Source organism: Schistocerca nitens, chromosome 12, assembly GCF_023898315.1.
Source record: "Schistocerca nitens isolate TAMUIC-IGC-003100 chromosome 12, iqSchNite1.1, whole genome shotgun sequence".
NCBI lineage: Eukaryota > Metazoa > Arthropoda > Insecta > Orthoptera > Acrididae > Schistocerca > Schistocerca nitens.
The window spans coordinates 798,595-824,375 of NC_064625.1; the positions used below are offsets into that span (position 1 = coordinate 798,595).

General features: G+C 45.5%; 1 protein-coding gene across 1 annotated transcript in view; it reads left to right on the plus strand.

Annotated features, from left to right (window-relative positions):
* Nucleotides 1-25,781, plus strand: part of LOC126215300 (acetylcholine receptor subunit alpha-like) — a 586,475-nt gene that overhangs the window by 494,310 nt on the left and 66,384 nt on the right. The window contains exon 11 of the mRNA XM_049941983.1: nt 439-624. Coding sequence (XP_049797940.1) covers nt 439-624 — 186 coding nt within the window. The remainder of the gene's footprint in view (nt 1-438; nt 625-25,781) is intronic.

Sequence of the window (25,781 nt, forward strand, 5' to 3'; positions counted from 1 at the left end):
CCAGTATAAAAACAAATATTTTACATGACGTGAAAAACGCATTATTTTGTTTGCCCAATTAGCCTGACACAACATGACATCTCACGGACAACAGAGGTGTAAGTGTGGCCTGAAACACGATACAGTCAAGTTGACCGGTACTATGAGTAGCAATTAATGAGCCAAACAATACTGTAGCCATCCTACGATCTGACATTTCCTAACTAGAGTTTTTATTTGTTTCAATTTTCGCATCCTGCCCCATTTGACAGACAGGAGTAACGTGGCTCCTCCATTCACTTGCCCCATTTGACAGCTGGGTCGAATGCACCCTACCACACCCACACTCATTTACCAGACCCCAGACCCACCTGCCCCCATCAGACCTCCGCTCCCACGCGGCTGCCCAGTTGACGGCAGTGCTTAATTACACACCCGGCCCCCAACTGCTGCCCGCAGCTTCGGGCTGGCGACGTCGGCGCACCGCGTCATGGTGCGCACGTGCAACGGCCTGGAGCTGCGCGACTCGTCGCTGCTGTCGGCCGCCGCCGCCGCCGCCGACTCGTCGGCCTCGTCGGAGCTGGTGGCGGAGCCCTCGCCGCACGACTTCTTCCCCAGGCTGCTCGACCACGAGTTCACCTCCAGGTAGGCCGCCGCAGCCTCCTGCCAAACACCTGGCGACTTTCTCCGCAACAGTCCTTCGCAGTATGTGTTCGTCGTTCCCGTGTCCTCACCAAACGCCATTTATTTCTTCGCAGTTGAAAGAAGTCTGAGATATTGTCTAACGTCTCTTCCTTCTTCTGCTCATAGTGTAAGACAGCGAAAGAGTACACAGGCAGCTCAGACTGTACAGGGTGGCAACACTGCTGACTGTGTTTAATGTGATGTTTCAAAGACACGTACCACATCACACGTTGAAGCCATATTGCCATCAGTCATCTACTCAACTTTATTTAAAGATCACAAATTCAAATATGTTTTTCTGTCGTTTGTATCAAAGAATTCGAACTTAAACCATTGTGTTTTTTTTTTTTCAGTTTTCTGAATTAATTTTCTGCCGCAGATCTCAGTTAATTTTATGTAATGTTCCCTTAACAGTGCTTTCACGCCATGACAGTAATGCAGAATGCCGATAGTGTGCGACTGTGGAACCTCTAGCGAAGTCTGCTGACCAACTGAGTGACACCGTATCTGACGATGCCGACTAAAGAGCTAAAACTGACGAATCCTTAGACCGAACACCAACTGAGCCTTTATTAAAATAAAAGTTTAAAAAGCAGTAAATCTATTGTAGTTATTCGCACAATTCAGTCACTGCCTCAAATTGAGACCAAGAAGGGCAGTATCGAAAGAGCAGTGGTCCCACTCAAAAAACACCATTACCTATTTTTCTTTCAAAAACAACTTAAGAGAGAAAACAGCAACTATGAGACGTAAAATTGTAGGGACTGATTTCTTAAAGAAAAAAAGAGTACTGGAAATATTAAGAGCGAAAGAAAAGGAAAAAGAAATGTGAAGAAGCTGTTTGATATTGTTGGCCCAACATCTTCTACAACTTCAGCCTAAAATAACACTAATGACGATATTTTGAGGACTGAGTACAACGGTTTCTTTTCTTCCTCACTCGGCTTACGAATTGGGACGGTTATCAGGAAACACCGCCTGCACTCGCCTCACTTTCTGACGGTATTTTTCTGTCACACAGTTAGTGACTGCGCTAATTGTGGCACAGTGCAAGAGGTGCAGTTAAACCAATTTCAAGAAGAAGTGTGCTATTACGGAAATTACTTATCCTGCCTTTCCCCCATGGGAGAGGCCCCTTTAGTTCCACACGCACACCAACTGAAACACTTCCTTTGTGGAAATACTTTTCATTTCTCCCTCGCCCATTCCTTTAGGTTAGTTGCTTTTGTTCCCAGGCGAACTTCACATCCCACTAGAATTTTCAACATGCGTCATTTACATATGCTAGTTTGGATAAAATTTTAGCGATTTTTCTAGCAGCGAAATGGCCATATTTCTGAAGTGTTCTCCACACTAGCGTAGGCAGGCATCCCTTCCATTCGCTGTCACTTGGGTGGGACCTGGGTACTCTCAGTGATGTTATCCACAACAATTCGTTATATAAGTTTCTCTCGAAACATTCTCTACTTGTGATCCCGCTCCTCAGATAAGCAAAACAGTTTCCCTTAATTCGCTGCTGTAGTGATGATTTGGTCAAAAGAGCAATCCAGATTCTCCTATCATCTCATTTGCACATAGCTAATTTTTCATCGGCAGCCGATGGTAGATATGACAGAGCACAGTCGACCATGTTTCCTAACCAGGGCGGTACACTCAAGTCCTACAGCATGAAAGCCGATCTCATTAACTCTCTAGGCTGCAATTTACAGGTAGCCTAAACAAACGGGCGCATAGAAATCTAAGTGATACAGAAGAAGTTGGTGCATCAGTCCAGCCTTTGTACCCTCAAACACAGATTTCCAGTTATCTCATAATGGCCATATTCAGTTCTTCTTCAGCTGCCCAGTTGGATCCAGATCGATGAAATCCAACACGTTTATGAATTTCCAGTTGAAATTAATAGAAAACTCTAGAGTTGATTTCAGTTCCTAGGAAGGGGTGAATTTGTCAATGACTCGGGTTGAGGACGAACACTAGCAGGCACATTCACACGGCTGCTGCGACTAGGATATCGTCTGCATAATAACATACAGATTTTCTTAGTTCACCCAGTACATAAATCAGTAGATAAATTAAGTCCAAACGAGAGGACAGTAATTTAATAGGTTCTTCCTTCGAAAGTAGACTGTTTGGAATCTTGATTCCTTGTTTAGACTAACTTGCCAGTAACCTAAGCTTAATCACACTGAAGAGCAGAACTTGGCTCCATTCAACTTCTGTAGTGTTTCCGTCATATCTTGTGGCAAGTCCCTTGTGCTCTGTGCATAGATACCTGTTCAGTGTCCTAGCATCTAGGAATGTTCGCATCTCACCATTCCCTTTCTCTTCTATGACTCGTCGATTCAAATAGGGCCCACTGTTATTTTCTATGACATCCCAGACTTCCATCTGTTTAGTAACCTTGCTAGCTGCTTCTTTGCACTATACCAGATTTTGGATTTTGTCATTCTTTTTTGTAAGTGGCACTCCTTAACCTTCCTAGGCGGTACAAGAGTAGCTTTCTATGGACCAATGCTAATCAGAAAACTTCTTCTAGCTAATTGTCCATGATATTCCTTTTTTTACTGTGCAAAATGGTTGTACGTAACTTCTAGACTGTCCAGTGGAACAGCTTCACTACCTTCTGCTTCAGTTCTAAAAACTGAACTTCTTTATGTTTCAAATTTAACCCATCTCTCCTGAAGACAAGGCCCACTGTCGCATTGATCAACCAGTCAGTGCCTAAAATAACTGGGGAAGGTAAAGCGTCTATAACCAGAAACTCCATATCCCACTTTACTCCTCCCACTTCTGCTTGACAAAACACTTGTCCAGTGACCTTCGCTGTCAAAGCATTAACAATATGGTTTATGGGAACACGGAACACATCTACCCTTTCCTTTCCCCGCCTTTATTTGGCCATTTCGCCAAGATCACAGACACTTCTGAATCCCAAGCCATAAGGTATTCGATTTTTTCCCCAGCTACTTTAATCTTGATTCCTGGATTATACCACTGTGGCCCTGCTATATCCTTCACTCACTCTATTGGCATCTCCTCAGCCATTCTCAAGCCATAAGGCGTGAAGACAAATGTTATTTTCGGGAAACGTACACACGTATTTTCCCAGCCGATTTCTTAAATTTGATCCTTATCTTTCTCATCTTGGCTTCCTTCTTTTCTTTCCATGCAGCTAGCTCTCATATTAGGCGACCACTTTCCATTTCTGACTTTTCCGCCCTTTTTTTTTTCAGCTGCCTGCCTCTTCAATGTGTCTGTATTCTCAAGGAAAGAGAAAGCCCCTTCCAATGATCTTTTACTGTAAATGCCAATACCTGGGGCTGGATGGAAAATTTTTGCAGTGTGGTTGCAAGCTTGCTACTCTCCTTTAGAATCTAGACTTTAATAAAAATGGCACGGTAATGTAACTCAGAAACAGGAGAAGTTGTGATATACATGACAATAGATTTATTCAATCTTAACATAACAAGACAAAAAATGACTAAAGAAACGTCACACAAACATCTTAATTTGACAAAAGCTTTCACTAACATGGGGTCTACGGTGGACAAAGTTATCAACTATGGATCGACACATGACACTAACCAGAACACTAATCGCTCTATCTGACTTCATACACGCGAATGTGGGGTACGGCACAACAGCTACCCCACAAACATCTGTACTCTACCATTCCAATAAAAGAAAAATATGGTTCGAAAGAACAGGGTGCTGAGAAACATATATTGGAGCCCAACGCTGTAGCAGCGAATTATTTACCCTCCTGCTGGTCGGGGCGTCACACCACGATGCGTTCGGCGACTGAAGTCAGTCTGTCACTAATGGCGCGCGCCCGAAAAATGCAAGTATGCGGTCTCGCGTTTGGGTAATTCGGAACGCGGGTACTTCCCTATGAGCCCTGTGAGCCCTACCCCGGTGGACCCGTTGGCTGGTCTGCCAAACCAGTTTGACTCCGTGAGCGACGGAATATGTCAAATGTTTAGGCGGCCGACTCGAGACAAATAAGAACACTCACGTATCACTCGCTGTGTGGGTAATGCAGGAAGCAGGACCTCTGATGGCCCAGAAGGGGACTGGCCCGGGCTCTTAGTGAGACACTAACAAAGGACACGAGTCTCACCGTTTAGATAAAGACCTGTCGTTCTTCACTAGCGAAGCGTCTGTACGAGAGTGATCTCTCTCTGTCCGCTTTCCTCCTTAGCTCGGTACCAAAAGCCCATTTACATCTTAGACTTCCCCCACTTTAGCACAAGCCAATCACGAGTTGGAGCGCAGCATTCGAAGCTCGGAGAGTGCCCCTTGTTCTGCATACACCGATTTGACAGTCAGAGACTTTAAAGTTAATTTGGAGAAAAGAAAAGAAGACTCAGCTTCGCGGCCCCTTTCCCACGCGTTTACGCCGTGTCTTTTGCTAACAACATGACCAGGATGGAACCACACCATAAAAAGCTTGTTGTCTCCTCTGTGGCGTCCATTTCGAAGTTTCCAAAGAACGACCGTAGACTCGTTACAGAGTGTGGACGCCTGGGCGCCAGTGACCTGTCCCACGGAAATTCGCAGAATGCACACAGTTGTCCCGTCGGCTTCCTGCTGGGCCCATCCTCTGCTTTATTGCCGGTCTACAATGCGCTGGCCATTGCAGCGGCGACTCAGTCTGCCTGGCCGCGGCTGCCTACCGACTGGCGCCAACGAACGTGTCTGCGCAATGAGATCGCGGAACTCGGCCGTCCGGAAATGTTTGCACCCAGGTTCCGCAGTAAAAACGCGCTTCCCTCGGCCCACCGTCGCCGTGCTTTTACTGCAGTCGTTTAAATCGGCACCCTATTCCTTTGAATGCAGGTCAAGCTTGTCGTTATTCCTTCCCTAGAGCATGTAAGCAGGAGTATTAACTACTGCCCACCACTTCATCGGGATGTATGAAGTCGAATTGCAATAAAGATCATATTCCGTAAGAACATTACGAGGCACAACACCGAATCAGAAGTCAGAGTGCCCTGCAATCTCTCATGGTGAAAACAAAATCATTTTCCTCCTGTGCTTCATCCAAGCAGCGACCTCTCTCGACCATTTGCAGAAAAAACCGCATTTGCATCCTCAGACAGGAATTGTAGCATTTGCAAATAAGCATGTTTCACCTACAGAGTAGCTATTTGGACTGTGACTGGAATTGCTCCTCGAATTATTTCTTAAATTAATTTTTTTCTTAACTCTGGCAGATGGCCTTCGTTTAGCTTCTACTGTCAGTCTTGTTACAGCGGAGCGTGTTATTTCTCTGTCTAGCATTCCCCCATCTCGTACAGCATCTGACATTACTGCAGCAATTTGACTGGCTGCAGTAGTCTTTTCCATGAAAAACTTTCGTTGTTGTTTAGCCTACTAACCATGCCTCAACACACAACCATTGTATTTTCAGCTTCCAGACGTGACTTATTTTTTCAGTTTTATGTACTTCGTAGTTCCCTACGTTTATCATATTCCACTACTTTAGTCCACATTTTATGGATGTCCTTCCCCAGTTCTCCTCTCAGTCTCTTTAATTCACCTCCTCTCTCCTACTTCTTGTCATAGTTGTTGTCTCAGTTTTTTCTTGCATGCTTCTGGACCTACTTTGATTTGATTGCCATATCTGTCTTTCTTCCTCCTGTTCGTTATTCTTGCATTCTTTCTTAGCCATCTTCACTGTCTTTCTCTGACAGTCTGCTTCTGTGATCTGTTAGATTCATTCTCTTTATCTTCCGTTTCTCCCTCTCTCTCTCTGTCCTTTTCCTTTCCACCCTCTGTTTCCTGTCTTTCCAACCCCATTCCTCACTCTTTTCCCTCTCTTTCGTGTCCACACCCATCTGTGCCAACAATTTTATTTGTTCCGTTTTTGTCTGCATTAATTTCTGACAGCTTAATTCTTTCCTGAACTTTTCCTTCTCACTATTTCTTCTTCTTTCCTCCGTTCATTCAATCCAAAGTGTACCCACACGGCTATTTAATTAATTTCCTCTCTTCGATTTCCCTATGATTCTGATCCTTTGTTAGGGCCACCGAATGTAATGGAACACCTGTTGTTTTCCAACCTAAATAAAATTAACTGCTTGCTTTTGGCTGCCTTTAATACTCATCCTCCAAACACTGATGACTGCAAATAATTAGGGCCATCGTTCTCACTATAAAATGCTGATCCTGTGAGAAAAGATTAATTCATTGTAACATGTAAGGCCCTTTTGACTGCTCATTTCCGAAAGACCCAGCACCGATTCAAATGATCGGTGAACTATATTGATACCAACGCCAGCAAATGCACAGCAATAAATACAATTAAATTAACAACACTTCTGTTCACTTACATCTCCCACACAAATACAATACAGCACACTGGAAAACAGTGACAACACAAAATACCTGAAAACACTTCAAGGAAAGGAATAGTAGGTACAAATAGGGATATATCAATATAAATTTGTAGTGAAGCTCTTTTATTAAATTTAAATCCAAGTTACACTGTAACAGTAGTCCCAAGCATTTCCTCACTTTAACTAAAGTAGTTGCTGAAACTTTGCCAAGTCTCAGTATCACACTTCATACATTCTTGTGGAAATTAGTCGCATTAATAGAAAGTACAGAGTCTCCAGTCATTTACCAAAAAGAGTTCCATTCTGTCACCTGTAAACCAATTATGGGTTACTTTCAGAGCTACGCAGATGGCATCTCTCTACTTTCTGCCACTCCAGGCAGAACTCCCAGCCTCTTGTTTCGTCCTGTGTACCCTCTGTGGCATTAAAACCTCTCACCACACCCTCCAATATACCCTCGGGCAGCCAACATCAGGCTAACGCCAAGTGAGTGCATTCCCTCCCGCTCTCGTTCCCCAATACCCAATCTTGGTCTGATGCCTCTGTTGGGCTCGTCATCTCATAAACATTCGTAGAGACGTGCTCACATAGGTCAGTCAAATCCTTACTACTCACTGCCTTGCCTGCTCCTCCTGAGTGAACTTCATGGTGCAGCTTTTGTTTGGAAATCACAATTATTACCTTTAACAGGAAATTGTCGGAATTGGCAAATGTGGGCTCAGCGTGGTTGAATACCAGCTGAAGGGACCCAGGTTCGATTCTTGGTGATGCACAGTCTTCATAGGAAGCATTGTGAAAAACACAAACATGTATATTCCACAAGCCACCTTATAGTGTGTCACGGAGGGTACCTTTTGTACCAGTGTCACTCCCCCCTCCAGTCAAATATGGGTTAGAGGGAGAACAATTGCTGGTAAGCCTCTGCTTGGTCTCGAATGTCTTCACAATCTTTTGGCAAGATATTCATAGGAGGAAGCAATATTTTGGTTGACTCTTCTAGGAATGTGCACTCCCGAAATTTTAACAGTAAACCACACCATGATGCACAATGCCTTGCTTGCAGCACCTGCTACTGTAGTTGGCTAAGTATCTTTGTGGTGTTTTTTGTGCTTATTAAATGAAATTGTAAAGAAAAGTGCTGCTCTTCTTTCGATCTTCTGTACCTTCTCTATCAGTCGTGTCTGCTATGGATCCCATACTGATGAACAATATTCAAGTATTGGCCGAATAAGGGTTTTGCAAGCTACTTCCTTTGTTTATAGATTACATTTCTTGAGGATTTTACCAATGAACCTCAGTTTGGCGTCTGCCTCTGCCACTAGTGACTTTATGTTATCATTCCACTTCAGATCACTCTGTGTACGTACTCCTAGATATTTAATGGATGTGACTGCTTCCAGTGATTATTCAGCAATAGTGTCATATTGTTTGTCCAGGATTTCTATCCAAACCCCTCGATTGCTTTCAACCAAATTCTCCATACAAACAATTAACATCACGATTATGAGCACTGTTTGATGTACAACGTCCTTAGTCCAGCAGCAAAGGAGATAGGGCAATATGTAATTTTTCTTTCTTCCTCATGTATAGACTGTCCTGCATGACATGTTTGTTGTATGGGAGTAGTATCAGGCTGTCTTATGAACCTGCTTTGCAGGGCACCTTAGACAAAACGAAAGAATCAGTTCTCCAGCATTTGATGTGTAGGCTGTCCTGCTCGACATTTGTGTTGAATTTTTGACTTGACTTGATGGGCAGCCAACATGTTTGATGCAAAACATGATTTTTAAGCCCAGACATGTAGACTGCCCTGCATGACAGACATGTTGCAGTAGTAATATCAGCCTGTTGTTCAGGGGCTACATTTGTGGATGGACACATCTGGGGGAAAGTTGAGACACAAGGAGGGATAAATAGAGGGGCAGGATGAGGGAATACAGAGAAAGTTGGAGGAGGAGATGGACATAGGAAGGGAAAAGAGAAGATGGATAAGCAGCGGGCATCTGCGGACTTCTTCACGGTGTTTTACCAGACGGCTATCTTGTCTGGTTGGTGTACCAGTTCTGAACTGTACAGGCTTCGGGCGGAAATTTTGTGATCGCCCTTTATACAGTAAAAATATGAAACCTTAAACATTAACGAATTACGTGCACAACTGGCAACGTTAAACATGATTCATATATACAGTGAAAAAAATTGTGTTGTATTACTGCCCTAGGTCACGTCTGAAATTACTTGTACGTCTGAAGATTTCTCACAATTATCGAAGACGTGTTTGCTCGGAACTTTTCAATCCACTCACATAGTTGATCTGGCATTCCGCACACTCGTATTTTGTTCTTTAGGGTGGCGGGGGGTCGACAGTGCGGAACTGAACCGAAAGCATTTCAGAAGTCAAGGCGCACAGCCCCTACCTAGGCGCCTGTGTCTGCAGTGTGGACAAACAGAGCGAGCGGGTTTCGCACGAACGTCGTTTTCGGCAACCTTGTTGATTGCTACAAAGGGGATTCTCGGTTATAATATGTGAGCATAAAATATGCCAATGATAACCATTTTGTTCCTGCGATCTGAATCGACATCGACAGAACTCGTGCTGCCTGTCTCTACTTTCTGCTCTCTTAATCAGCCGGTAGCAGGCCTAAGCGACCTCAGCAGGACAATACTCGTAAATAATGTCGTAATCTCAGATCAAATCACTCTTACGTTTACCATTTAAACAAAATAAATGGCACCTGCTTCTTAATTAAATGCCGTCACAGTGAGGCGAACGTATTAGGAATACAGGTGTTACATTTGTATTCAGATGGTCGCCTAATCACGATCAATTGTAGGACAGTAGTTTGGTTTTGAGATTCAAATCAAGTCTGCATTTTATAAGTCATTTATTTACTGAAAATCTCGACACGTACCGAACATAACTTTCTAGCTAAATGAACATAAAATCTCTTAATTTTACGTGAGAAACTGCACCGGGACAACGAGCTCAAAAATGAAACACAAAGCTATCTAGAAGCTCAGTTTAATGACGAATGTCCCGCGAGTACTGTGGAATGTACCTCACCTGCGTGGACGACTGCTTGGGAATCTGCATATACAGAGTAAACAAGTCCGAGACCCGCGGAACAATATAATTAATCAGGCAACACAAGTCGCGTAGCAAACTCCGCAAATAACGGATAACACGAGTGCAACTGGACTCCAGTGAACGCGCGCCAGAACGTGCCCGTCTGTAGCGGGCGGAGACGCCTTCCCCCACATCCTCTGGACAGCGAGCGACCGGGCTGCATCACCACAAGTGCCCAGTATTCTCCACCGACTCCAGTTTTCTGAAAAACACTGCACGGAGACCAGGATTCCGAGCCACTGCCGCGGCGACTGACGTGAAATGCGGTTTCTTTACGCGAATACAGGGGAGCCCCACAGAAATTACTCGTTATTGGCTCGCCAAACGCACCCTAACGTGGATGAGGTCGGTGTCAGCTGCCGTGTTCCATTCAGTCGTCGAGCCGTTCGTACGTCAGAGAAGTCGCCGACAGCAGATCGACGGAGAGGGGCTGCACCATCACGGCTAAACACGGTGGCGAGCAAGAGGCAGTCGGTTGGATCACGTGATTCGGACGGAGGAGCACCGAATTTTCTCTCGATGCTAGAGCAACACCGTTATGTCTACGTCCGGGCAGCTGAATGCTAGGGACTTGCCAGACCTAGGGGCGTGGCAGATCGCGACAGCTGCGGCGCCCTGGGAACCCGGACACCTCCTGTGGTCGGGACAGACGCCTAGGTGACACGTTTCTTAATGACATCATGCGGAGCCTCCAAAACCCGCCAATAAATAACTATTAACTGGTGTTGCTCAGGGATGACGTCAGATATAAAGGCCCATAGTTTTGTGCATCTGTTCGGCGACCCTCCGTCAAAACGGAAATGACCTGCGCATTTTTCCAATCATTAGGAACGCTTCGCTCTTCTACAGACCTCCAGTACACTTCTCTCCCGTACTCCGTGTAGAATCGAATAGATCGGGTATATTAGCCTTTCCTCTGTCAAGCGATTTCAGCTGCTATCTCTCGGTAACTTATCGTCGCTTGTGCGGCGATTTAAAGGAGGAACTACACTGCGATCTTCCTCTGCGAAACCGTTTTGAAAAAAGTGTCTAGTAATTCAGCCTTTTCTGAGTCATCCTCTGTTTCAAAGCCACTGTCATCACAGAATGTAGGGAATAATGGGTTAGATACATTTATTGATTTAACGAGAGACCGAAACTTCTTAAGATTTTTTGTCAAGTCGGTAGACAGAATTTTATTTTCGAATACGTCGAACGCTTCGAGCTTGGGCCCTCTTCCGCTAATCGTGGCTTCGGCTAGTTTTTGTTTGCCTGTGAGTCTTTGGCAGTGCAGCTCTCTGGTAACTCGGCTGTCGAACCACGGCGCGTCTTTTCCGTCCCTCACGACTTTTTGCGACACATACCTGACTAAAACATGTCGTACAGTGCTCCCGAACGTCGTCCATTGATGCTCAACATTGTCAGTGCTGGAGATGAAATTTTCATGTTAACCTGTCAGGTTGTCTGAAATTGGTTTACTGTTTCTAGTCGCTCTCGCTAAACGGGAAGATATACGAACACTTCTTTGTTTTCTTGTTTACAACCAAAGTATTCAGTGATGCTATAATGGAGTTACGATCACTGTTCTATGCTGAGTGGAAAAGTGGGGGTCTGTTACTCACCAGCGGAGTTAAGATGTTACCTTCACGTGCCGCCTCTCTAACTACTCAACGTAATTCTCGTATAAGGCACTTAGAGCAATTTGACATGATTCTCTGTCCCTATTACCCGGTCTGATGACTCGAGTATCTCAATCTACAGCTGGTAACTTGAAATTTCCATCTAAAAATGTAACTTCATCTGGAAATTTGTGTGAAATATCCTCCAAGTTTCCCCTCATACCTCCCGCCACCACTGTTGCTGAGGCAGGGGTTTTACGAAAGCACCCGACCTACACCTACACCTACACCTACACCTACATGAATACTGTACAAGTCACACTTACCTTCCTGGCAGACGGTTCATCGAGCCGCCTTCACAGTAATTCTCCATTATTCCAATCTCTTAACAGCGAGCGGAAAAAGCGAATACCTTTATCTTTCCGTGTGAGCTCCGATTTCCCTTATTTTATGATGATCGTTTCCCCTCTGTAGGCTGGCGTCAACAAAAAAGTTTCCCATTCGGAGGAGAAAATTGCTGATTGAAATTTCGCGAGAAGATGCCGCCGCAGCGAGAAACGGCTTTGTTTTAATCATGTCCACCCTCAATCCTGTATCATGTCCGTGACACTCCCTCCCCTACTTCCAGATAAAACAAAACGTGCTGCTCTTCTTTCAACTTTCTCGATGTCCTCTGTCAATCCTACCTGGTAAGGATCCCACACCGCCCAGCAATACTTGTCCCAGGACGGACAAGAGTAGTGAAGCCAGTCTCTTTAGCAAGTATGTTGCATCTTCTACGTGTTCTGCTAATAAATCGCAGTTTTGGTTCGCCTTCCGCACAACATTTTCTATGTGTTCTTTCCAGTTTAAGTTCCTCATAACCGTAATTCCTAGGCACTCAATTGATTTTACGGACTTTAGATTTGATTTCTTAATCGTGTAACTGAAGTTAAACGGATCACTTTTGGGACTCGTGTGGATGATCTCACACATTTCATTAGTTAGCGTCAACTACCAAACTCCAGTCGCATAACTAAGACGATATTCCATAAGCACGCAATTTGATTACAAGCCGATTTTGAGGTACGGTGTCAAAAGCGTTTAGGAAATCTAGAAATACGAGATCAGTTTGAAATCACTTGTCGGTAGCATCCAACACTTCGTGTGAGTAAAGAGCCAGTCGATGTTTTCTAGATCCGTCTTGTCTGTTCTCTTACAGCTAATTCATAACGTTCTAAGATCCTGCTGCATATCGGCGTTAATGATGTGGGCCTGCGATTTAGTGGATTACTCCTATTGCCTTTCTTGAATATTGGTATGACCTTTGCAGCTTTCCAGTCTTTGGTTACGGATCTTTCGTCGAGCGAGCGATTGTATATGATTGTTAAGCATGGGGCCATTACATCATCATAGTCTGAAAGCAACGTAATTGGTATACAGTCTGGACCGGAAGATATGCTTTTATTGAGTGATTTAAATTGCTTCACTACTCCGAGGATATTTACTTGTAAGTTACTCATGTTGGCAGCTATTCTTGATTAGAATTCTGGAACATTTCCTTGGTGGAGGAATTTCGGAAGACTGTGTTTAGTAGCTCTAATTTGGAAGCCTGTCTTCGATAGTATTTCCATCGATATCGCGCAGAGAAGGTATTGATTGTGTTTTGCCGCTAACATACTTCGCATACGACCAGAATCTCTTTGCATTTTCTGTCAGGTTTCGAGATAAAGTTTCGTTGTGAAAACCATTATAAGCATCCGCGCTGAATTTCGAGCTTCTGTAACAGGGAGACAATCTTGGGCATTTTGCATTCAAAATTTTAAACGTGGCTAAAGCAGCAACTGTTGAAAATCTTCACGGTAAATGATAACAACCAAACAGTTGCAGGATAAAGATTTATTGATATCCTTGACCAGTTTCGATATATCTAAATATACCTTCATCAGAAGCTAAAAATCACATCCTGCAGTAGTTAAAATATCACCTCCATCTGTACAGCATAATTATGAAGAGAAGGTCGATGCGAGCACGGCATATCGTCAGTACTTAGCCTGTGAACTCTGGAGGTGATATTTTAATTCTGACAACTGGCGACAGCTTTGGCACGACACAGTCCGGCCGGGTCTCAGAAGCCGGAGCAGCGGACACTCCCGGCTTCTTCAGTGGCTGGGGCAGTTTTCTCGCCAAGTCCTCGTTACTGCATCCGATCACCCACTTGTTTATCGATATTACACATTTCACCTGTCCTCTTTGCTCCCCCTTCTCACAGTTGAGAAGCACACTGGACTCTTTGTAGCGTTGTTTGTACTAGGTTCTTGCTAACGCTTCTCTCATGTGAGGACTACTTACATGTTCGGTTTATTTAACGTACACGATTGTTCCTTGTGCAAATTCTTGATCAATTTTGTTTTCCTTTAAAGAAAATGAACGTAATTGTAAATTTTTAGAACGCTGTGTAAGAGATAAACACTCACCAGAATCCTTTTCCATCACCACTTTTGGAGGGGAACTTTGATCAGTTAATTTAATGAAGAAATTATATGAGAGGCTAGCTTCTCCAGGTAGGACCGTTATAGGATTGTGTTACATACCGTGTGTAGATTGAGTATAAACTTACTTGGGTGCGATTTGCCTGACATTGCGATTCTGCCCCCAACTGGCATATCAATTAAGGATCCCACTATACCCAACACGGAGCTAGTTTCCAAGTAAACGTATGACCCCATGATATTCCCACTTCCCGACGGCTCCTTTCTTTGCTGTTGACGTTATTACATTCTTCTCGAACTGTCAGCGTATTCGACTATCATTTATCTCGCTTAATCAGCGGAAATAGTTTTTCCGCGATTATTTCTGTTATAGCAATAATTCTGGGGAAATGTCTACTCCAGGTGCGCCCCCTGTTTGACACAGGTCTTTTGCTCTCTCAAATTATTTTCGCTATATCGCGTTGCGCTTCTCATCTTAATGCAATTCCTCTTTCCTAATATCAAGTTTCTTTATCTTCTATATATACTACCAGTGAAAAGTTTTCTATCACTTAAGAAAAAAGCCACATACTTTATTTCAATGGACAAACACATCGTACAAGCTAAATAGAACAACAAAATAAATATTTTCTCTAACTATCGTTAAGTACAATGGTATGTGATTTAAATTTTAGTGTCTTCAGGACAGCTGCACAAACTCTTGGCATTCTGAAGATGAGGCTTTGTTGTGTTTTTGCAGACATTGCTGTCCAACACGTCTGTAAATAATTCCATACGTCTTGAAGATTTAGATGGCTTTAGTTTTCTGGCTTCCGTCAAGTTCATCCCATAAGAGTTCAATGAGATTTAAGTTAGGTGACAAATTTGCCACACCATATTCTTAGGTTCCCCATATTTATCTTTCGTACTAACATACCCTCTGTACATGTTAAATTTAGAAGCATGTTTTGGGTCATTGTCCTGCTGCAGAACAAACCCGAGAGCAATAAGTCTCTTCTGCGATGGAAGTTTACTGTTCATTCTCACTAGATCACCGACTTTATGACCTGAGAAACCTCCACCATGCTTCATCGTTGGTGTCACACGCTCAGTCTTCGTACGTTCTCCACTAAGTTGTCGAACGAACATTCGACGATGGATTCGAAATACTTCAAGCTCAGATTAGACCGTGAATAACACCTCGGAGCATTGCTGCACGCTGCAGTTTTTTGTTGCTGTGTCTATTGGGCTCGTTTCACCGTAATTTATGTTCGTAGTGACGGCTTTTTGGCCGTCGCGCCCCCTCGAAACCTCCTTCACGGAGACGCCGTATACAGTCTCTGAGTGAGTGTCTCTCTCTATATGTTTCCCGCAGCGCCTTGTGTTTGTCTTTATGCATGTGCTGTGTTGTGTTGCATACCTACGCCGTTGCTTTGATACACGGCGGGTGCACGCTTCCGTTGTTGTAGCGATCTCCTCCAGCTGCTGCAGACGCTGTACTGAAGCTGGAAGTGTTAATCAAAGTTGCGGACAAATATTCGTCTGGGCTCTGTTGCATGGCAATCAGATTTGCTTTCAGTTCTTCAGAAATGTCGAACATTATCTGAGCACTAACCGCCACAGAGTAATAAAGAATATGTTTGTCTCTCTCTCTGTCACGTCAAATCACACTGCTACCTCTCGTATTGCACGATACATCATAAGCGTTGAGACGGAAACTGGAGCTGCTCACTTACTATTTACTTCCTCTCGAATTTCGGGTGCACTGTGAGTCCTGTACGTCTACTCTGTACCCCTATGCACTAACCTTCCCTGTAAAACTCTCGCGGTGGCGCCACTTTGCTCAAACCGCTGCAATGTATACACACTGCAGAGTGAGCTATGCCAACTTGTGTTGCTATTGTCTTACTAGAACAGCCTTGCTGATGCATAGCTACTGTTACAGCACTTTTTCAATTCCAATCTCGTGCTTCCGTGCCATTAGGCGGTAATGTGGTATGTATACAAACACAGTGTACTATACTTTAATGCCAACTGATTGCTACACAGACAGCAGAAGGAATGACGCCTATTGGAGTGGAACCGTCTCAAGTAAAGGCACATCAGTATTGTTATGGATGCTCATCAGCGTCCCTCTATGGGAACCAAATGGTTCAAATGGCTCTGAGCATTATGGGACTTAACATCTGAGGTCATCAGTCCCCTAGACTTAAATCTAAATGACATCACACACATCCGTGCCCGAGGCAAGATTCGAACCTGCGGCCGTAGCAGCAGCGCGGTTCCGGACTGAAGCGCCTAGAACCGGTCGGCCACAACGGCCGACCTAGGCGAACCAGCAGGCAAATACACAAGAGACGGACTTAGTCTCTACGTGTTTATACTTATTTTATTATCACAGCAGGGGTATGATAGAGTATTGAAAACTAATTCCCGATTTTAACCACAAATCCGTAGTTGTGATATGTGACGGAGAACTTTTGACCTTGTTTCGTTAGCACTGGCACGGTATGTGAGCCCAGTAGGTGCCGGACACAGAGCCACAGCCCCGTAGTCTGCGCGCTGTGTGTGTGGGAAGCCTGCCACAGAGCTGTCCGCACAGAGTCTGAGGCTGCGTCATTCGCAAACAGTGGCGCCGGGCCGGCAGACGCTGACGTAAATTAATTACGGTACGCGTAGCGGCAGGTTAAAACGCCGCTCACAGAGTTGAGGCGCGGCTCGCAGCGTGTTCTTCGATTAGCGCCGATCGCACGCAGCGGCCGCTGTGGACGACGGGGAACACCGCGCCCTCTTCCTCAGCGGCCGCTCTGCTGGGCCGAATCCACCAGTAGCTCGCACCAGCGCTCCAGAGGTGCAAATGTCCCGGATAAGTATTTCTCGGCACGTTACACACCTACTGGAGCAGTAAATACGCGGTCCAATCACATTAACGTGACCACCAGCTAGCTCGGACGTCAAAGTGCAGCAACAGCTCACTGACCGCAGGTGGCAGCACTAGCAGTGGAGGGCATGTAAAGTGTGTCCGAGGGATGCTAAAAGCAGTGCCGTATTGCACAAACGGAGCCATTTATGTGACGTCCGAAGCGACACGATCGTTGGCTTTTGGGCCACGTGTGGCAGCCTTTCCGAAACGGCTACATTTGTAGACTGTTCCCGCGCCGCTGTGGTTAAAGTATATCGTGCGTGGCAGAATGGCAGCCAGACAACTGTGGTGGATCGCGGGCCTCAGGCGACAGCAGTGAACGGCGGCTGCAGAAATGTGTCCGGCTCAACAGACGTGTCGCCTCGATGACCGTTCGGCGAAAGTCGCGTCGCTGCGTAAGAACGTCCGAGGCGGGCTTCTGGTTCGAGCACCCGTTCTGGCTGCCGTTCGTCGGTGGCGAGGGCCGGAATTTGCGTGTCAGTAACGCAACCCGACGTCCACTGACTGGGGAGAGGTAGCCTTCTCAGATGAATCAATCGGTGCGAAATGTCTGCAACCGAACACCCCGCAACAATCGCTGGAAGAGTGCAGGCTACAGCACCGTGGCATCCACCAGCAGACAGTGCAGTGCGTCACACAGCCTGCCAGTGTACGTCGGCGGATCGCAGAGCTTAGCGTACTCCTGTGGCCACCGAACTGCCCGGATTTTAATCTGTGACACGACCTCAGTCAGGCTGTTCACGCCACAGATACTCAACCGAGAAACCTGGCGCAGTTGACGGTACGGTTCTGCATCCCTGTCGGTACTTCCAAAACCTCGGTGTCTCTCTCTTGCTCCAAGTCCGCAGGCTTTTGACTGATGGTCACATCAATGTGACTTGGCAGTGTATAAGTGTATCACACTGACAGAGTATTAATCGCATATAACTGAGATTCTTGAGACATTGGGTCTCACCTTTATCTACGATAATGATGTAGGCTGAATCGACAGCTTGCGCATTGGCCTAGTGAGCACGAATCTGGGTTAGAATACCAGCACTGGTATAAATTTTAATTTATTGCTTCAGCCTACATCATTATCGTAGATGAAGGTGAGACTCGATATCTCTCAGAAACATCAGTTACATATCACCTACACCTGACGGCCAGGATTAACCCCGTGTCGGCCATTGTTAAGGTGCTACTCCAGTACTGGAGAACCTTGGCAATACTGATGCGAGTTTAGACGGGGAATAGCGGTGGGCCGAGGCGTCCAGAGTGCGAGTGTGGCAAGCAGGTGCTCCAGCCCACACGACAGAATGCTGTGCGAGAAACACTTGTTGTCAGGTGCCCCAAAAGGTGTGCTGTTTGTAGCACCCGCATCACACGGGAAACATGTTACACCTACGTCGCTACTTGGATGCCTCAAAGGGAGGTTCATCAACCACCTTCAGACTGTTTCTCTAGCGTTCCACTCTCAAACAGTGTGAAAAAGGAGCACATAAATCGTTCCGTACGGGCTCCGATTTGATTTCTTCCTATTTAGACTGGCGACAATAAACTGTTTTCGCATCCAGAGCAGATAGTTAGTGATTGAAATTAGGTGTAAAGATCTCACCGCAACGAAAAATTAATAATTGCCATCCCAAGCCGCTCCTCGTATCTGTGACACTCTCTCTCTTACTTCGTGATAATACAGGACCACCCGCCCTCCTTCGGGCTTGTTTGTTGTTCTCTGTCAATCCTGTGTGCTGAGGATTCCTTACTGTACGCCGATACTCCAGCAGAGGACGGGGCAAGCGTAGTGTAGGCACACCTGTTGCGTTTCCTAAGTCTTCTGACAATAAATCGCTGTCTTTCGGTTGCCTACTCACAACGTTATCTGTGCGGTCGTTCCGGTTAAGTTATTCGTAACCATTATTTCTAGGCACTGTATGTAGTTGAATTGACAGCCATTAGATTGGTGTGCTTTATCGTACAACTGACATTTTACGGATTCCTTTTGGTATTCGTGAGGTGACCTTACATTTTTCATTATGTAGAGTGAATTGTCACTTTTTGCACCATACAGATATCCTGTCTAAATCCTCTGATGATTTTACTAGACGCTAAATGATAGCATCATCTGCAAAGAATCCAAGAGTAGCGGGTAGATTGTGTTCTAAGTTGTTTATATAGATTGAGAACAGCAGAAGCCTATAACACTTCCTTCGGCAGCGCCATGTATTATTTCTGTGATGGCTTATCTTCGATTGTTACGAACTGTGTCCTTCCTGACAGGAAACCGCGAATCCAATCACACAACTGAGACGATACTCCATAGGCATGCAATTTGTTTTGAAGTCTCTTGAGAGAAACGGTGTTTCGCAAGCCAAGAAATACGGAATCAAATTAACATTCCCTGTCGATATCACTCGCTACTTCGTGTGAATAAAGCGGCAGTTGTGTTTCACACGAAGAATATTTTCTGAATCAGTACTGGTTGTATGTTAATAGACCGTTTTCTTCGAGTTACCTCATAATATTCAAACGTAGTGTGTGTTTCAGAATGGTACTACGGCTCGACCTCAATGATAAGGCTCTATAATTTAACGGAGTACTCCTGTTTCCTTTCTTAAGTATTGGTGTGACTTGCGCAGACTCGAACGGATGTTTTATCGAGGGAACGGTTGTATGTGATTCCTAACTGTGGACCTATTGTATCTGCATACTCTGAAAGGAACGTTATTGGTATACAATCTGGACCAGCAGACTTGACCTTATTAAGTAATTTAAGCAGCTTCATTACACAGAGGACATCTGCTTCTAAGTTACTCCTCTCCTCTGACGAAGGAAACCCGGAAGACTTTAGTAACACGGCTGTCATCGCTAACATTTCCGTTGGTATTGTTCAGTGGAGGTACTGATTGTGTCTTGCTACTGGTGTAATTTGCATACGACCAATCCCTTTGGATTTTCTGCCAGATTTTGAGACAGAGTTTCGTTGTGGAAACTATTAAAAGCACGTCACACAGAAGTCTGTGCTCAGTTTTGAACGTCAGTCAACAGTGCTCTTCCATTAATGTACCAGCTTTTTCCCACACATGTGCATTCGACACGTACACTCACTGCATCCTCTTCTCCCGCTCTCCCTCCTCTATCTGTCGTTTCATCTTCTCCACCCCGCCTCTCTCTGGCCATATCTTCCTTCTCCCTCTCTTTCCATCTTTCCCTCCCACCTACCCATTACCCCTGTACAAGTTCCATCTGCCTCATGCAGCTCCCAGGCTCCCACCTCTATGCCAAGTTCCTCCTCCCCTCCTCTGATCCGTCTCATGCTCATCAGCACATGTAGCCTCTGCAATGTCGATACTACTACACAACAAGTCTGTCGTGCAGGCAGGCTACATGCTGTGGCCCAGGAAATCGCTCGCTGCCCCTGAATGTTTGCTACGCTGCAAAGCCGGTTCATTACGCCGGACGATACTGCCCTCGCGCAGTATTCCTGTAGTACAGGACAGCCTGCACGCCAGCGTCTACGTTTTCGCCCGTATCTCTATTCTTACTGGAGCTCATTCTTGTGAGGCGTGACGTTTCTGTGCCAAATTTGGTTGAAATTGATCCAGGGGTTTGGGAGGAGACCTCGGACGTACATCGATAAATCTCCCAACTCCCACCAATACTGTTTGTTTGAATGTAAGCCACATGGGTTCTATGCTCCGTGAACTGCACGAATGTAATGCCTCCAGTGAGCTGCATCTATAATCAGAATGTGCTCCTCTGCAGACAAAATGAGCAACTTTAACATCACGCTTAAACCACCAGAATGTGACATGAAAAACGTACAAGGAATGTGAGTGCTTGAGCCAGCTAGTGTTGTGGTTGCAGAGTCATTTCCCTGTACCGTACAAATGAGCAGATTCAGTCACGGTGGGAGTGTTGCTAAGTGTTTCTGGAGTTTGGCGAGTTCAGGCAGCCAGCGCCGCGGCCGCACAGTCGATTGATTACCTTTTGCTTCAGAGGAGGGCAAACCCCGTCGTACTGATTCTTCTTCCGCTATAATATTGTGATTTGTCCTGTGTCGTGGATAGATCTGTTCTTACTATGTTTTGCACGTTTAAGTAAAGCACTCTTGGCGAATTTTATTGTCGAACTCTCCGCACGATGGGGAGCGAGTGCCAGTATCGTCCTGGGTTTCTTATCTGTCATCTTCAGTCGCCTGACGATATTTGGTAGTAAATGCATTCAAATGTTGCGAGCTGAGTTTCAGAAGCTCCCTGTTTCCGAATCTGTTTTGATATTTGTTCTCGAAATACGTCATAATAAGCATAATTATGGAACAAAACGTGTTCCATAATTTTGCAGGATATTGACGTAAACGATTTGGGCTTATTACGTGCATCTGTCCTATGACGCCTGTATTGAGGTAGCTGACCAGCAGCGGTCCCCAAACCGCGCTCCATCGCAGCGATCTTCCGCGTCAGCAGTTCATTGCCGGAGGTGAGAAGCTGTGTGTCGGGAAAATGTTAGGACGATCTGAGTCATTGCTTTATGCGCTGACAAGCAGGCAAACTTAACCTCATATCACGGAAGGGAATCTCTTTGCTAGATTAGGGTGTTTTCTCATTACTTTACGAGTACTAATGATATCCTATGCCCACTGTAAGGAAATTGGACGAATTTGCGGAGCAAATAGTGACAAATGGGGCGCTCATATCTGTTACGGCTTCGAGATGGATCTCCGATATTGTGTGTAGCGAACCCCCGAGCTACACTCTCTGTTTGTAAAGCCACTGGCTGAGTTTAAATTGCTGCTACAGAGCCACGACACGTTGCGAGGCACACTAGCGAACCCTTTGTGCGGCAGAGCAGGCCACGTAGGGAGCACCTGGGCGGACTTTCCGGTGAGGAGATGCGCGGACCGCTCGGACCTGCCGCCCTGCAGTGTAATATTAATGAGCCCGGGGCCCGGAGCGGCCACAAAAGAAATGGAGTCGGCGCCGCGAGCGCCACAAAGGCGGCGCGCCCTGGCCCTCATCTGGACAAGTGCTCCGGTGCTCCGGCGCTCCGGCGCTCCAGCGCTCCGGCGCTCCAGCGCTCCAGCGTTGCTCACCTGCCGCAGCTCCAGCTCCCTCGCAGCCTGCTGCCACCGACAGGCCGACACAGCGGGCCGCCACTCGCCTGCTGAATATCTTACCAGGCAGTAAGAGTCCGGCGGCGGGGTGCTACGCCTCGTGTGCGGTCCACAGTACGAGGTTATTAGAAATAACTGCGGCGGTTTTCCAGAATTGCTGCAGCTACATTATTTGTTGTAGTGTCATGGAGCTTTGTGAAAAGCCTAAAAATATTTTTTTGACATAAGAGACGCCCCCCTCACTGATTCTCAGATATCAAGTCGATAATCAGGTTCTTCCCACTTTCAGCACAGCGTATCCCTATCAGGCTGTTTTAAAGCGCTGTCGATGCAACCTCGCAGTTCTGGTAGGTTTGTCGGTAGAGGACGCGAAAACACTGAATCTTTCACGTCAACCTACACAAAAATGTCGCACGGGGTTAGGTCGGGCACCGTGACACGAACTGCTGATAATCGACTCCACCGCGATCGATCCACCGGTTTCTCAAGTTCCCGTTTAAGAATTCACGAACATCGTGATGGGAGTGAGCTGGGGCATCCCGAAGGAAGATTACACTGTCGGTCTCCATTTGCAGCACGGGTCAATTTCTAACACGTCCAGATACGCACGACCTGTGAGAGTCCTTTCGTAGAAGTAAAATGGACCGTAAAGTTCAAACCGTGAGACTGCACAGAACACTTCCACTTTCCACGAATCTCGACGTTTTGAGGTTTCTCTGACCCCCAGATTCGCACACTGTGTCCTTCACAAAAAAAAAAAAAAATGTTGTTTCGCCACTGAAGACAAGGTTCTCACGAGACCCATCCTCTTCTGTAAGCTGTTGCAACTTTGCCGAATATTCAAAGCGTCTGACTTTGTCATCGGGAGTCGGGGCTTGCAAGAACTGCAACCGGTAAGGTGTCAGCTTCAGATCTTCCGAACGGTCTATTCTGGCACGCTTAGCTCTACGCTCGCTCTGTTCGTCGACTTCTGTGGTCTACGTGCGAAACACACCAGCACGCGGTCATCCGTCTCTTCACTCTCTGCCAGCAGAGGCATCCCAAAACCAATCGGCGCATACCGTCGCCAAATAGAGCTGCCAGTTGGTGGATCTTCTGTGAACTTGGTTCTGAGGTGTCGTTGCACCGCTACAGCAGACTGATGTGAATGCGTTTCGAGCACGACGTACGTTTTCTCTGACTGCCCGCGGCAGAGGCCTGACTTGCTGCTGCAGCGATGCAAAACTAACCTCGTGCTTAGCTGGCACTACTATTCCGTTAGCAAACCTAGTACAGAGAAAACAACTGCCATCGGGAATTTCCCCGATTGTCCAGTCATGGCTGTCTCGACAGGTACTGCGAGTGATTTCTCGACGATGTTACAAAGTTCCAAGGATGACGGAGCAGGACAAATGTATCAATTCGGAGCAACGGTCCCTGGTCCAGAAACCACCGAGTCGGAAGATGTAAGCGAATATCGTTCTCGTACCTCTGACGGTGGACGCCTTCTACTGCGAGCTTACCGTATTTTTGAAGGACATAATGCGCACCAAAACAAGAAGAAATTGCTAAATGATCTTTAAAATTCGCAGCTTTAGAGCTATGAGCTATTGTTAAGTAGAAGAGTTGTGCTCCACAATAGCAAAGATGAACAAATTCTTACAGCTCCTAAGGTACCCAATTTAGAGATCAGGTTTACTGGAGAATTCTTTCTTGTTTTGGTCCGTAGTGGTAAGCAAAGAGCCTGCATTAGAAGAGGTTCACTGCCACAGGTGTCAGAATGATCTCCGTTTACATCTTGCGACGCTCTCAACGGACAGGGTTCCCTTACTTCAGATCCACACACTTTCACCGTTCTCCACCATTCCTGATAATTTGTAACTTCATCAAGGAATCGCCCTCTATGTGGAAGGATGCGATATGTTCTTTGACTCTTCTTGACACGTAAACTCTCTGACTGTATCTCCAAAACACGTAAACAGTCGTATTTTTCAAACACGGATTCGTCAGTAACGCGGGAATTTAAATAAATCATAGCAATCTTCGTTCAATTTAGAATTATTACAAATCGAGTTATAATCGCGGATGCGGAAAATAATTCAACATGTCCATATGTGCTCGACGTGGCATATAAGGCCAATACATTAGGAGTAACTGGACCAAGAGAATTCTGTAGATACTAGAAAATCCTGGAATTACTTACATAAACGACAGCATGATGTATTCAACATGGCTACTGTTGGAATGGATTAATGAAAACCCGATCCTGTACCGCGTGCATTGAAAACTGACCACCTCGCAGAACAACGGACGGTAAGTTTGAACACAAACATAGGCCCGAAAATAATGGCTCTGAGCACTATGGGACTCAACATCTTAGGTCATAAGTCCCCTAGAACTTAGAACTACTTAAACCTAACTAACCTAAGGACATCACTCACACCCATGCCCGAGGCAGGATTCGAACCTGCCCGAAAATACTCCAGGCAAATATTGCGCCAACCTGCTAAACGGCTAGCACCGATCTGAGCATACTTTAGTAGCGTTTTGCACGAGAATGACCACCAGAAAGCAGCTTTGGTTCCTCACGTATGAGGAAGCAAAATGGGACGTATGCACAGGCTCCAGAAGGCTGGTTGTTAAAAGTAGGCTTATTGTGCGTGCGTGCGTGCGTGCGTGTGTGTATGTGTGTGTGTGTGTGTGTGTGTGTGTGTGTGTGTGTGCGTGTGTAGCACTGAACAAGTTTTAACTGTGCCACACACATCACCGACACAAATAAATTTGAAGATCACGGGCCGAAACTGGCCAGTAATGTAATGCATATGGTGCGAAAAAGGTCATTTGCGTTACAGAATTTGACATCCTACGGTAGTTTTTTTTTTTAAATGGCTCCATCATAAGATACCCTTCAATATGTTTGTGATTCAGATTATGCAGAAGAAGAGATAGTTGTGAGAGCTGACATTATGAGAAGCAACTTTCAGCATCTCGCATAGTTTCCGCCAGTGGCGTGCGCCTGCCTTCTCTATGACACTATCACGGTTAACAGACAGATCTAAGAATATGCTGTTCTCCTGTTAATTCTGCTCGGCAAGCGCCCCAGAGTGAGAGCAGGACTCGAGAATGTTACCACCAACACGAATCACACTGTTCGTTTCAGTAGCGTCTGTGACCAATGTGTTGTGATTTGTTTCTTATCTCCATAATTATTTATTTATTTACCTGATGCGATTTGCGGCATCAGGTCCTATCTTACACCAGACCAGGGTTTCACACATATAGTACCTTTTGTACATCATGGTTCCCTAATAAACAATTTTAACGTGACAAATAATACTGGAATGATTTGCGTGTCTGAAGTGGCAATCTGACTAAATAAAAAAGACTACGAACTAATAAAGTTAATACATGTACTGCTGCCACTAATACTGTTATTAATAATAATAATAATAATAACAGTGACAATAGTAACAATAATAACAATAATGATACTTTCATATATAGAAAGAATTTATGGGTGTAGGTTTTGTGATACGGTGAATTCTCGGGAAAGGAATTGCATCACGTAAGAATACTGGGAAAAGAAGGATGGACAAGGGTATCGAGTGCGT